Source organism: Neopelma chrysocephalum, unplaced genomic scaffold (assembly GCF_003984885.1).
Source record: "Neopelma chrysocephalum unplaced genomic scaffold, ASM398488v2 Primary Assembly neopelma1_81, whole genome shotgun sequence".
NCBI lineage: Eukaryota > Metazoa > Chordata > Aves > Passeriformes > Pipridae > Neopelma > Neopelma chrysocephalum.
The window spans coordinates 2,899,858-2,912,886 of NW_020897743.1; the positions used below are offsets into that span (position 1 = coordinate 2,899,858).

At 47.4% G+C, this 13,029-nt stretch overlaps 1 protein-coding gene across 1 annotated transcript; it reads right to left on the bottom strand.

Moving 5' to 3' along the window:
* Window positions 1-1,795: 1,795 nt before the first annotated feature.
* Window positions 1,796-11,656, bottom strand: ITM2A (integral membrane protein 2A). The gene is made up of 6 exons (XM_027690439.1): window positions 11,517-11,656; window positions 7,883-8,014; window positions 7,473-7,661; window positions 6,280-6,390; window positions 5,051-5,201; window positions 1,796-2,877 (listed from the first exon to the last, which is right to left on the bottom strand). The coding sequence occupies exons 1-6, from the start codon at window positions 11,598-11,600 to the stop codon at window positions 2,789-2,791; spliced, it is 756 nt and encodes a 251-aa protein (XP_027546240.1). The 5' UTR covers window positions 11,601-11,656; the 3' UTR covers window positions 1,796-2,788.
* Window positions 11,657-13,029: the final 1,373 nt, after the last annotated feature.

Consider the following 13,029-nt stretch of genomic DNA (forward strand, 5'->3'; position numbering starts at 1 on the left):
TCATCCCTTCATCACCACACCCATGCCTGTAGTGCAGTCCTACCCAGATATTAAACAGGGTTTTGCACAGGTTACAGTTGTACGATCAAAATGATCCTCACTAAGAAAGACACTAAGCATCAGCTAAAGGAAGCTCTGATCAAACCATTTTAAGGTTTAATTTTGGCAAAATACCTGAAAAACTCTCTGTTAGATGAATACACCAAGTCTTTACCAGTTACACACACTTTACACCCAAATGTTTGCTGCCTGTGCCATCTACTGGTGCAAAGGGCTCCAACTTGTGCTCCCTCCTGCTCCCTACAGACCAGCTGAACACAGGAGCTGCTCAAAGCCAGACAGCACGAGGAGATCCCAGGCATACCTTAAAACTCCAGTTTTTTGGCTTGGACACCCAGCCCAAAATGCTCAGGGACAGATCACACGTGAGAGCAGCCCAGCTCCTCTCTCACCACGGGAACAGGTACAAACAATCCGTTCCTCCATGTCCTGGCGCCCTGCCTGGAACATCTAATGACTTCTCAAGGAACTGACTTCATTGCTTTTGAAAGCTTTACCAGGCAAAGGTAAAAGAAAGTGTTTCAGTCCCTCTGGAAGCAGGTCCAGCACTCCTGTACATGGCTGGAGGTGGCCAGACTCTGCACAGACACTCTGAGCTGGAAGGAACAATTCCTGGGGTATATTTTCCATAAAATCAAACCTCCTGCTGCAAGAAAGTGCTTCTTGCTCTCCACAACCAACACATTTCCAAGCCCTTCCACTCCAGGTTACCAAAACAAACCCATCCTGGTTGTCCCCCCAGACAATCCTGAGGAGGGAATCCCCACTTGTCCAAGCACACAGCAAGTCTGGAGCAGAAACATTCCAGTGCAGCTGCTTCCCCCAGTAACACTCCTGAGGAAAGCAAACCTGACTCTGTGACAGTGATTACAGCTTTCTGCAGCACTTTATTTCAGTAAATTCAAGTATATAATGAATCCTCTCCTACACACACTATTTTAGAGCCAAAGCTGTAGTTTTGGGACACATCCTCTGCATGGCATCACCCAGCACCTCAGGGGAAGAGCTGTGTTGGTCTCTGTGTTAGAATTCCTGTGTTCTCCTCACCTCTGCAGAGTTTCATGAGCAATGACTGACTCCTACAGCCACTTCTTACTCCCCCCAGTCCTCTGCACAGAAATCCTGCTGTTTTCCTTCCAGCTATATAATCCCAGCCACTTTCCAGGAAAGCCAGAAGGAGTCAGGACACGCTTTAGCTCTTTGAGTCACAGATATTTCACTGCAGGACTGCTGTCTCTGAGCTCTCAGCCCAGCAGAGCTCAGGGGCAGAGCTGACCCCAAACTGCTCATTAACCCTCCGCTGCCTCAGTCTATCATGACATGCTGAACAACCCCCTCATTAACAGTGCCCTGGGCACACTGGGACAGGCCAACCTTCCATCACAGCCTCATCAACATCAATATTCAAATGAATTGCTAAAGACACCCCTGCCTTGCTGTGCCCCAAGTGCTCTGCTCAGCTTCCAGCACTGAGCACACCAAGAGCTCCCCGTGGGGATCACGGTTGCATTTCACACAATATTCGGAGTTGGACTGAGGGGTCTTTTCTCCCCTCTGCTCCTCGAGCTTGTTTGGCACCTCGAAGCATTTCCACAGCACCAGGAAGAGGAAATCCAGCTTCACAAGTTGAAAAAGAGGTTAAGAGGGGTAAAAGAAAGAGCACTGCGCGCTGCCCCAGGCCCACAGCATCACTCCCCTCACCTCTGAGCACCAGGAAGTCACACAAACACCAAAGTTTTAGAGAAACATTTATTATAGGGTTGCAGAATTTATGCCAATATAAAGTCCCTTAATAAAACTCTCGAGTTTATCAACTGCAGGACACTAACTCTTGGTTATCTTTAAACTGCAGCTTTCAAAAAAAAAGGAACATTGCTCTGACTGCAGCAGTAAAGCTACTTGCTCATAAAAAGTTGATCTAAAAAGTTTATATAAGCTGGAGTAGTTTAAGTTTACAACTACAGTCACATTCACAAGTGAGCTACAGCAGAAGAGATCCTTGAAAGAGGAAGTTACGGGATAAACCAAGTCCTAACCAAAAATACTGACAAGCTTTAAGAGCAACTCTATCCAAATCTAACAACTAAATGCCACAAAACCAAACCAAGGGAGAAGAACTCAACGAAAGCTCGGGGAAGGTTCCAAATATACATACGAATTCAATACAGTAATTGCACAAAAGAAACAGGGTAGTGTTAAAGGTTTCTGGTCACTGAGCTTGGATTTTACATGCTTCACACATGGTCGTTAAAATAAACCTTTAATGATCCAGATCAGGGGGGTTGAGCCAGGACAGGGAGCGCAGAGCTACTCTACAGAACTACACAAGATGTGCAAACCACAGATTATTAATATTAATCATTCTGTGAAAGTTAAGGTGAACATAACTGGTTCCAGCCAAGGAACTGGTTAACATTTTTATATATATATATATTTTTCTGCCATTCCCAGGTTACACTAAATCAAACACATTCAACAGATAAACTGGTATTAGCCTTCTAAAAAAAAAAACCTTACTCAAATTTAAGTTTTACATGAGACAACTAAAAAGTTATACCAAGGATCAACGAAAGCTGAAATGGTGACTTTGTCTTTTGAAATACAAGCAGTACACAGAAGATGCATAAGGCTTTTGATTATCACTGCACGTTTTAATTTCAGAAGTCGATGTCTAATGCTCAGACTTCCCCAGGGAGGTGTGAACAGGTCACCTCTCATCCACCACCCTTCACTGCTGACAGATCTTTGTTTCAACAACGAAAGAGTTTTCGAAGTGTCTGATGGAGTGACAGTTCTCTGCTGCCCGTTTCTGCACACCTGGGGATGAGAGAGGACGAGAGCTGAGTAAAGCACAGCCACAGCCCAGCAGCAAGGACTGCCAGGTTTGTATCATCACAGACAGCAGCAAGATACCATCACTCAGTACATCGTGTTTCTTCAGCCAGGAGTTGCCAGCAGAGCCTGGCATTGGGTTCTTTTCCATCAGAAATCCCCCACCCAGTGTGCATTTCCCAGGGTGTGCTCTGCAGAGCTGCCTTCACCTTGGGAGGATTTGCCACTCAGCTGATGACCTCCCTCAAGTTTTTCCTAACACTATTAAAGTGATTTTCTCTATTTTGGGACACGCCAGCATTGGGTCTGACTCAGGCAGCTTACCTGTATCAGCTGTGACTGTTTACTAGGGGACAAGAACAGAGCAGTTCTACAATCAAAGACAAGCTGCTCACCTAAAGCACCTCAGCAATTAAGAGAAGATTTATGCATTGCTTAATAAGCAGAGAATGTTCACAGTAAGCAAGAGAAGCACTAGCTCTTAAACCAAACCCAGCAGGGCACTGCTGTAGTTTATAAACACTTAAAACAGGCTGTGCTGCAATTCCAAGGTATTAAGATGGAGATGAAGTTTCCAATGCCCATCTAACAGGATGACCTGTCTGGTTTCTCCCATGCCTTCAAGTTAGAAATCCAGGGAACTGCCACAGAACCTGAGGTCAGTTTGATCCAACAGATCACCCAGGAACTCTACAAAATCCAAGAGCCAAAGCAGGAACAGCTACATGAGAGAAGCTAAAGGAGTTTATCCATTTCTGTTTCATTTATGTGTGTGCATGGCTTGGACACGCTGCAATAAAGGTCTGCTTTATTATTATTATTATTATTAATATAATATATAATAATAATAATAATAATCATCATCATCATCATCATCATAAATGTGATTGGGAAGGCATGACAAGCCCTGAACAATTTTCTCCTCAGCAGCAGCAGTCTGCTGTTTGACTTGACTTTCCACCCTCTCTCCTCCACAGGTAAACAAGGAGAGTTACAGCACAGCAACAGTACCAGGAAACATTATTCATTTACCAGAATCCTTTTGTGCAAGAATTCTGGAGAAATCTTTTACTCTGCAATGAAGATGTCAACAACATGCTCTAGCAGGATGATTTAAGGAAACATCACAAACACTCTTCACAGTACTGTCTGCAGACTTGCAGTGACAGCAGCTGTCAATTTAGCCCTGTTCCCAAAAATCACCCTCCCCACAGCTCACAGACATGTGCCTCTCCCTCCCAGGAGGGCAGCAGTTCCTCTGCCTTCACGTGCCCTACACCATGAGTTACAAAGAATCCCTTTTATGTTCCCACATAGGGAGCCTGCCCTCCATCCAGAACAGGACATTGTACAAGCAGCACATGTGGCTCCTGATGCCGCAACTGGGCTGAGGGAACTCTTGCCTAAGAGCTTGGCAGGAAAACAGAAGCAGAGAGTTCCAACAAACCAAACATTTGCATTCTGAAAGGCTCTATCTGACAAAGGATTAGCTCCCTGGGTTTGGTGGGAGCAGGAGATATGAAATGATTGAAGAGCTACAGTGAACCCAAATTCACAGCCACAGATTTCTGTACCCTGGGCCTCCTCCCAGAAGGTCAAAGCACTGACACCTCAGGCTCTTCCTCAGAATGGCAGGGTGGCAGGAGGAGACAGGCAGTGAAGGAACAGCTCAGCAGCTCCTCTGAAGTGTCCTTCCTCTTTCAGAGAGGAAGTCAGGGATGTCCGGAGCTCACTGTTCAATTACTTTGTTTTTCAGAGCAAGTGAAGCAGAAGATAATGTTTGTACTTGGTGTTCCTGTAACCCAGTTTTAGATAGGACAGTGACAGAATAAGCTGCACCTACAGAGACTCACGTTATCTGATGGATTATATGAATTTTGGGGCCAAACTAACTTACAACTCCGACCAAAAGATGGAACAGAAATAAGCTTAAATTGCAATTTGGCTTGGGCATGTGATCTGTAATTCTGTAAGTGAAACTTTCTCAGCATGTTCAAGTGCCACATATGTGAAAGCACAGGAAATACCCAGCACATCTATGCTTGACCTCAGCTCATGCTCAGCACTCAGATTTCCAAGTGTCAAAACTCCCAGAGTTTAAGTATCTTCCTCTTCCCTACTAAACAATAGATTTATTTTGTTACTGAGGGGAACTTACCCAGGATCTGGTCTCTGCGCTGAAGTCTGAAGGTCTCTTTTCCCACACAGAGCTGGTAGATGAAGATGCCCAGATCAGACACATTATCAATCTCCTCTGTGACCACCATCTCCTCACGGACCAGGTAGGTCTGAGGCAGGTAAGAGCCAGTCTGAAAGAAGAAAAAATCTGCAGATACAGATTTCTGCTAACAGACAAACCTCTACATTTTACTCCTTGCTTTGGAAGGGCTTCAGGCTGCAGATTGCAGTTTTCCTTCTATTTAATACTAAGATATGCTGGGCTTGACCAGCTGCATACCAGAGAAGTTAAAACCTGACAAAGGCCATTTCAAACAGTTGCAGTTACACCCAAACAAAGCCCAGTTAACCTCAACGCTGCCGGCCTCACATGAAGTAAACCTAAACAGAACCTGGGCAAGTTTATTTGTGCACAACAAAGTTTGCAGTTACAAGAGAAACAAAGTATTGTGAAAGGTTCCAGGTTTGAGGCAATATATTTCTAATATAAAAAAAGCAGGGCAACACACAAAAGGCTTTATCAGAAGATCACAGCACTACAAACAGCCTCCCACCCCTCACAAGCAACTCCTAAAAACAGGGGCAGGGAGACACAGAGCTTGTCTTCAAGAAGCAAACAAGACTAGTGGCCTCTGGAATTAGGTCTAAAACAGTCAATGACTTTTTTAAAAAGTCCATTTGACACCCCATAGCTGAGTATTGCATTTAATTGGGAAGTAGCAGTAAGCTCCATGAACTTGACCCATAAGTCACCTTGGAAAAACACCAGTTTTAGTGACTGAAGAGTCCAAATGCTTGTGGTGAGCTCATAACTGCAGTGCCAACAACAAGGGAACAAGTTACCATTGTTCTTTTCATCAAAACTCTCACGGGGCAAACGAGCTTTCCGGGAGGAACTTTCAGGTTTAGGCTTTCAATGATATTTGGAGCTTTATCAAATTCCTTTCCAACAGCTAAATTTAACCTTATCTGCTGGTTGCTTTCAGCTCTCATAAAGCCAGGTATTAATAAGAGCATTAGGCATGAATCTACTCAACATAATATCCACTGACAGCTGGCCTTAACTCCAGCACAGTGACTGAGCCAGGGGATTATGGACTTTGATGGCAGGAGGACTGTTCCAGCAAGAGCCTGGAGCTCAGGAGCAGCACCAGCTCTCTTATCAAAAGCCATCTTGTCAGCACAAGTCAGCAGCAAAGCTGCACATACCGCCAGCTTTGCAAAGAGATCCATCAGGTTCCTTGGAGGCATCACTATGGACGTGTTCAGCGGGATCACGTAGCAGTTGCCCAGTTGCAAGTCGAGATACGCTGTCAAAAGCTATTTTAAAAAAATAAGGTTTCAGTTAATTAAGGGGGCCTTGGATTGTTAAAACACAGCTTTACAAGGACTAAGGAGGAAGCTGAAGAAGCTGAGATCACACACAGCTACTCTCAAGAGATGCATTCAGGAACTGTCTACTGTGAGAACTGAAATGTTAACAGTTTTGCAAGCCAAAAGTGGTTACGGTGATAGTTTACAGAACTTTTGTACAGAATAGAAAGCTGACTATAAAAGCAGTTTTTATCATAATTCTAAAGGAGTACAGTTTGTACTAACACAGAGGAAGTATTTGTGATCATGCTCTCAAAACTGAAGAGGTCTAATTAGGCACAGTGCAAACAAAAGGTAGCCAGCTGCTGAGAAACAATCATTCCCTGTAAATAGTTCTTCAGGAAAAGTATTAAGCTCTAGAGGGTCTCATCAGCATTACCACCGAGCACAAGAACTGCAGAAACTAGAATTATCTATTTATTCTATCAGCATTGCCAAGGTTGGCTTTACAAACAACCTACTAGAGCTTCTACAGCTGACTAAGGATAAATGTTAATACTACTGACATGACTTTAATAAAAACGTCAAATTAAAGCCATCCTCCCACCTTTGCCTCACAGAAAACCCGTGCAACTAACACAGTATTGTCAGGTCAAGGTTTCAGCTGCTTCAAGTGTTTTTTCAATTCCCTTCTCCAAGGCCCATACCTGTTTGCAATCCTGCATTTTGCTGTAAGTTTGGCAAAGCCGTAGGCCGAATCCTCAGCTTCTTAGCTCACATTTACAATATTTTTCTACCCTCACTGCCATTTACAGGGACAAAAAAAGCAAGTGGCACTTCCAGACATCCCATGGGCAACAATATTTAAAGTTGCACCGCATGGAGATGCATCTTCCTGAGAAACAACTCGGGGAGAGGAGTTCACCCCCACAGTGACTCCAACACCCTGGCAAAGTTAATCCTATTGCAGAGTTCAAGGGGTCAGATCTCCCACACTGAACCCAACCCCACAGAGCAGCTCGCACTGACAGAGCTGTGAGGCCCCAGAGTGGCAGCCCCGGGGCTGGGCCGTGCCCGCTGTGCCTCACCCTGTCGAAGTCGTGCACGATGGCGGCGGGGTCGCTGTCGGAGAACTTGGGCACGGGGACGTCGATGATGGCGATGTTGTCGTCCTCGCGGATCTCGGCCTCCTCGGCGATGGGCAGGAAGTACGGCTCGGCCGCCCGCTCCCGGCCCTCGTTCTCAAAGTAGCACATCTCCCCTCGGTACACCTTGTGCTGGGAGAGCAGGCTGGTTAGGCACAGCACAGGAGACTGAGAGCTGCATCTCTGACAGCTCTGCTGTGACACAGCACAGGTCTGTCACACCTGCAGCTCTTAGAAAGGACACCGCAGTCCTCGCGTCCCACTTCCTGAAGGTTTTCTAGTGTAGTGTAATCCATTTATAATTACACTCTTATATTCACTGCTGCTTAAACAAAAAAGAACTTGGAGATTACCTTGGGCATGAAGTACTTGTAGATGCAGGCTCCTCCAACAACCACCCCCGCCAAGATGAAGGCAAGACCCAGCAGAGTCAACAGGCATCTTCCAGACGAGCTTTCACCCCTGTGTGTGGCAACTTCTGGGTCCTTGAAATAAAGAGGGACGAGAACTTAGAAAGTGCAGCTGCTCTGAATTTAAAGTGAGCTGTTATCGACTGCTTCACTTCAACCCACCATCTTCTACTTCTTCTAACTGTGAGAATTGCAAGCCAGCATCATACAATAAGAAAACACTTACATGAAGTATTACTGCATCAGATTAAGATCAATTTTCAAACAGTCCTGAGAGTACTTTCTTAGTTAGATGATGTTTTCTAGACAAACCTTTGCCCAGAAACTATTTGAAGTGTAAGAAATTTAAATAAATTTAATAAAAGATACAGTGCTGCAGCTACAACATAGTTCAAAGAAAAAGCAGGATTTGTAGATCAAGGTCATTGAGGAACAGAGTGTTTTCAGGCCTCTTCCCTCTCCTCCTCTTGCTATCACGTGCACTAACATTGCTTTTCCTCACAAAGCTGGATTAAGAGACGAAGCCAAGATGCGACTTTGTTGGCTGAGGAACAGACAACTGGCACAAGTCACCAGGTTTCAGAACTTTTAATATGCACAAGCAAAGTCCACTCTGAAAGAAAACCACTCGTCAGCTTAAACTCAGCTTCCAACTATGCCAAATAAAAACAAGGTCCTGTGGCACATCCTACCCTGCAGCTTCAAAATACTGTCTCTTCTACCCAAATCCCAGGAAGTTTTGTTTCTAGAGGCCTGAAACGTCCCTCTTTAATTCAATAACTTGTTCTACCCCTGCCCGGTGTTCCCTCAAACACAAGATGACTGCACCCAAGGGAAACTACTCTCACATAACATGGTGGTGAGTTGAGCAATACCAACCACAAAGGTAGTGGTGGTGTCTGAATGGCAGATTTAACCCTCCAGAGTTCCTTCAGCACCTTCCCAGACTTCCAGGTGAAAGGCTGACACAAGCCCAGTAGGGAGGGGAACAGCAAAAGTATTTTGAAACACCAAACCATCAGAAGAGACGTTTCCTTTGGGCAAACACACACTGGGTTTGGGTCTTTCAAATGGAAAAAAAAAAAAGGGCAAAACCCAAAAACAACCAAACCCACAACGTTTAGATAACCTCTGTATTTGGTCAAGTATGTCCCTTTAATGATTCCTGAGTCTGGGATTTAGTAGCTCACTTTCAAGACCTGCTCTTTGTACTGGTCAGGAAGGAAGAAAACTGGATTTCCCAGTAAAAGATCTTTTCCTGTGAGGTGCTCCCAGAGTCAGTGGCTGGACTGGGCACAGCAGCTTCCATGGCCTTCACTGGGTCCCACTGTCTGCACTCCCAGAGAACACAGCACATGAAGTGACCTGCGCTCACAACAAGCCACAGCATCATCACCAAGGCTCCACAGATTCCCTGCTCAGCAAGATGCAGCAGCATAAAAGTCAAACATCAGTTATGCAAGTCCCGAAACAAAACCCAAGCTGTTTTGTGAAAGTCAATACTCCCACATTCCGCTCGCACATCCTCCAAACACAAAAATGTTGCTTCAGCAAGACACAAGCTGCTACAATTGGCTTGATAAGCATTTGCTCAAAACAAAACAAAACAAAAAACCTGAAAAAGCAAACTCAACTTCAAGTCAGAATTATGTCACATTTATACGGCGCTACGTGAAAAGCATCTCGCAGGGTTAACCAGCTTTATTAATTCTGTTCTCTTCACATTCTCCCACCTGAACCTACACCTTTCAGTGCCTTACTCATCCAGCCTGTCACTACTTGAACACACCAGTCTGCAGCAGTTTTGGCACCCCAGCCATCCCAGGGCCGGGATGATGTCGACATGTAATTAGCTACACTTGCACTACACCTATTTCGAACAGAGCAAAGGGATTTTAGCACATTAAGCAGCAATGTGGGCAGCTCAACCTGAAGAGTTGACAGAGCTGAGAACACAATAAGACTTTGCTCCAGTAGGTTACAAAACCTCTGCTCAAAAATAACAGATAAAAATCATTAAAAAAACCTACACAGAAAATGCAGTGCTAAGCTGTAACAAGCTTAGACCTTGTTACAAATGGGGAGTAGGAGAGGAAAAGAAAAATAATTTATTTTAACACTGTTGCCAGTCAGACCCATCGCAAAGACTCTGCAGGGAGGGTATTCTGCAACCTCAAGGGTTTTGTGCAGATATTCCAGGGGACTTTTATTGTGCTGTTTCAGCCAACATGAGCCCTCAAGCTTGTTTGCACTGCACAAATATTCCAGCAAAAGGAGACATTAACAACCACTCGAACAAGTTTGTCTTGGAGTAAAATTATGAACTTGATGTTTACAGGCAACTCCAAGCCCTGAAGTCAGAGTGAAGAGTTGTTAAAAACCCACGTAGTGCAAACACTGAGAATATTCCAAATTGAGAGGAGCAGCTCCCACGAGAAGAAAAAAAGGAGTGTAGGTGTTTATTAGAACTATTATGCTCAGAACTTGTACGGTACAGGGCTGTAAATATATATATATATATATATATAAGAAGTTGCCTCAGGAGTAGCTGATGAGTTTGTCTCACAAGAAACTGGTTCATGACATCTTCAAAATTTAAATTATTTATCTACCCTGTTTCCCTACTTTCTCTCTGTCCTTTTGATCTTGTAACTGGGAGCCACTGTATTAAACGTGCACACATAAAACTCAGAAGAGTGCACTGAGCAATAAAATCACTCTACATCCCTTCTCCTTCTAAAGGGAGGCTATTTCAGGTGAGGCTGAGTGGGTTGGAAGGCCAACTGCCTTCCTGATTACAGCTTAGAAGGGGAAAAAAAAGAAAAAAACCAGACACTGGAGTCCAACTCCGCAAGTTCTGTTGTTGCTTTTTTAAGTTTCCTTACTCCCTCATTACAAATAAACTCGGACCACCCCATATTCCCCCCTCCAGAGCTGTATTTACCTAGAGGGTGAGCTCCTCCGACTAAAAGCAAGGCACCTTCACAACGAATTTCCCACAAACTGGGAAGGTTCTACCCGAGCCAGGGACGCGCGGCTCACTGGGAAGGAAAAGCCAACCGCAGGGCGCTCGCCCGGGTTTCTATTTAAAACCCTTTATGGCAGGTTTCTTAATTTAAGCGCCACTCAGCCGCCTCCCCGGGAGGCTCCGGGCGCCGCAGGACGAGCGCTGCTGTCCCGCTTTGTTCGCCTGGAAGGCGCTGCCGGGGGGGCCCTTTCCCCGCGCTCCCCCCGGCCACGGGCTGGGAGGTTTAAAGCCCCGTCAGGAAACGCGGCGCTGGCTCGGGCCCAGCTGCGAGATAAACACCCGGTGCCGTCCGGGGCTGCCGCGGCACGGCACGGCGCGGCACGGCACGGCACGGCACGGCACGGCACAGCACCGCGGCCCCTCACCCTGCGGGCAGCGACCCTCCCTCACCCGCCCGGGGGAGCGGCCCCACACGAGCCCGGGCCCCGCGGCCGCCGCTGCCTCCCCCGGCCGCGAGAAAATGGCGGCGACGGCGGCTTCACCTCCTCCCGCTCCCCCCCCAACACCGCCCCGCCGCTGCCGCCGCCCGCGACATCGCCGTGCCCGCACCTTGTCGGCCACGAGCGCCTCGGCCGCCTCCTTCTTGGGCTCGTCCTTGAGCGCGAAGGGCGAGTTGAAGGCGATCTTCACCATGGCGCCGGCGCTCCTGCCGCCTCCCGGAGCGGCCGCGGGGACAGCGCGGAGGGGGCGGGGCACGGGCAGGACACGCCCCCCCGCCGGCCCCGCCCGCTGGCGGCGCGCACAGCGCCCCCTGCTGGACAAGCGCCTCACGCGGCTCGCCCGCTTTCACGCCCCCCCTCGCTCCCCTCGGGATTATCAGACAGGGAGCCGAGGGATTGCTGAGGTGAAAAAGAGCTCTGACATCATCGAGTCCGACCTCTGGCCAATTGTCGACCACCTTATCACTCAGCCCAGAGCGCTGAGCGCCACGGCCAGGCGTGCCTTGGTCACCTCTAGGGCTGGGGACTCCAAACCTCCCTGGGCAGCCCCTGCCAAGGCCTGACCACCCTTTCCAGCAACAAATTCCTCCTGATGGCCAACCTGACCCTCCCCTGGCACAGCTGGAGGCCATTCCCTCTCGTCCTGTCCTTTGTTCCCTGGGAGTCCCCCCTCCTGGCTCCCCCCTCCTGTCAGGGACTTGCAGAGCCAGAAGGTCCCCCCTGAGCCTCCTTTTCTCCAGGCTGAGCCCCCCCAGCTCCCTCAGCCACTCCTGGTGCTCCAGACCCTTCCCAGCTCCCTTCCCTGGACATGCTCCAGTCCCTCAATGTCTCCCTTACTTGAGGGCCCAGAGTTGGACATGGCACTCAAGATGTGGCCTCAGCAGTGCCCAGCACAGAGGGACAATCAGTTCCCCAGATCCTGCTGGTCACTCTATTCCTGATATGGGCCAAGTACCTCTGACCGTGACATAAAGCTCTTGGGGTGATCCAAACTCCCTTTTCTCCTCATGTTTGTACGATGAGCTCCTTTGAAAGGTGTGATGGGCCAGGGATGGGGATACTTTTATCCAGGTATCCCCCTGCGTCATGAAATACAGCCCAAGACAACACATCACCATTCATTTAACATCTCCAAAGAGGGACAATCACAAGATCACATGGAATCACAGGATGGTTGGGGTTGGAAGGGACCTCTGGAGATCATCCAGTCCAACCCCCTGCCCAGGCAGGGTCACCTGGAGCAGGTGACACAGGGACACATCCAGGTGGGATTGGAATGTCCCCAGAGAAGGAGATTCCGCTCCTTCCCTGGGCACCTGTTCCAGGGCTTTGCCACCCTCCATGGATAGAAGTTATTCCTCATGTTGAGGCGGCACTTGTTGTCTTTTAGTTTATGGCCAAAGCTCTCCAGATGTGGCCTCAGTAGGGAGAATAAAACGTGTCATGTATTAGACTGTCTGAAACAATCTTCTCCTTCATGTGGATGGAAATCTGTGTCTGTCTCACTGGAGTTTGACTTTACAGCTCTAGAAAGAAATCTGGTTTGAATCTGGTGCCCACACTAAGGACCCCTCCCTTGCAGACAGCTGTAATTAAACAGAGCTGAACACTTATGCAAATAT

What these genes read in the sequence shown, in the direction of transcription:
- ITM2A (XM_027690439.1), bottom strand. Translation starts at nt 11,600, where the DNA reads ATGGTGAAGATCGCCTTCAACTCGCCCTTCGCGCTCAAGGACGAGCCC. An exon ending in TCGTGCACGACTTCGACAGG is followed by an intron (nt 6,391 to 7,472) that starts GTGAGGCACAGC and finishes TTTTTAAAATAG; the next exon opens with CTTTTGACAGCGTATCTCGA. An exon ending in ATCTCTTTGCAAAGCTGGCG is followed by an intron (nt 5,202 to 6,279) that starts GTATGTGCAGCT and finishes TTCTTCTTTCAG; the next exon opens with ACTGGCTCTTACCTGCCTCA.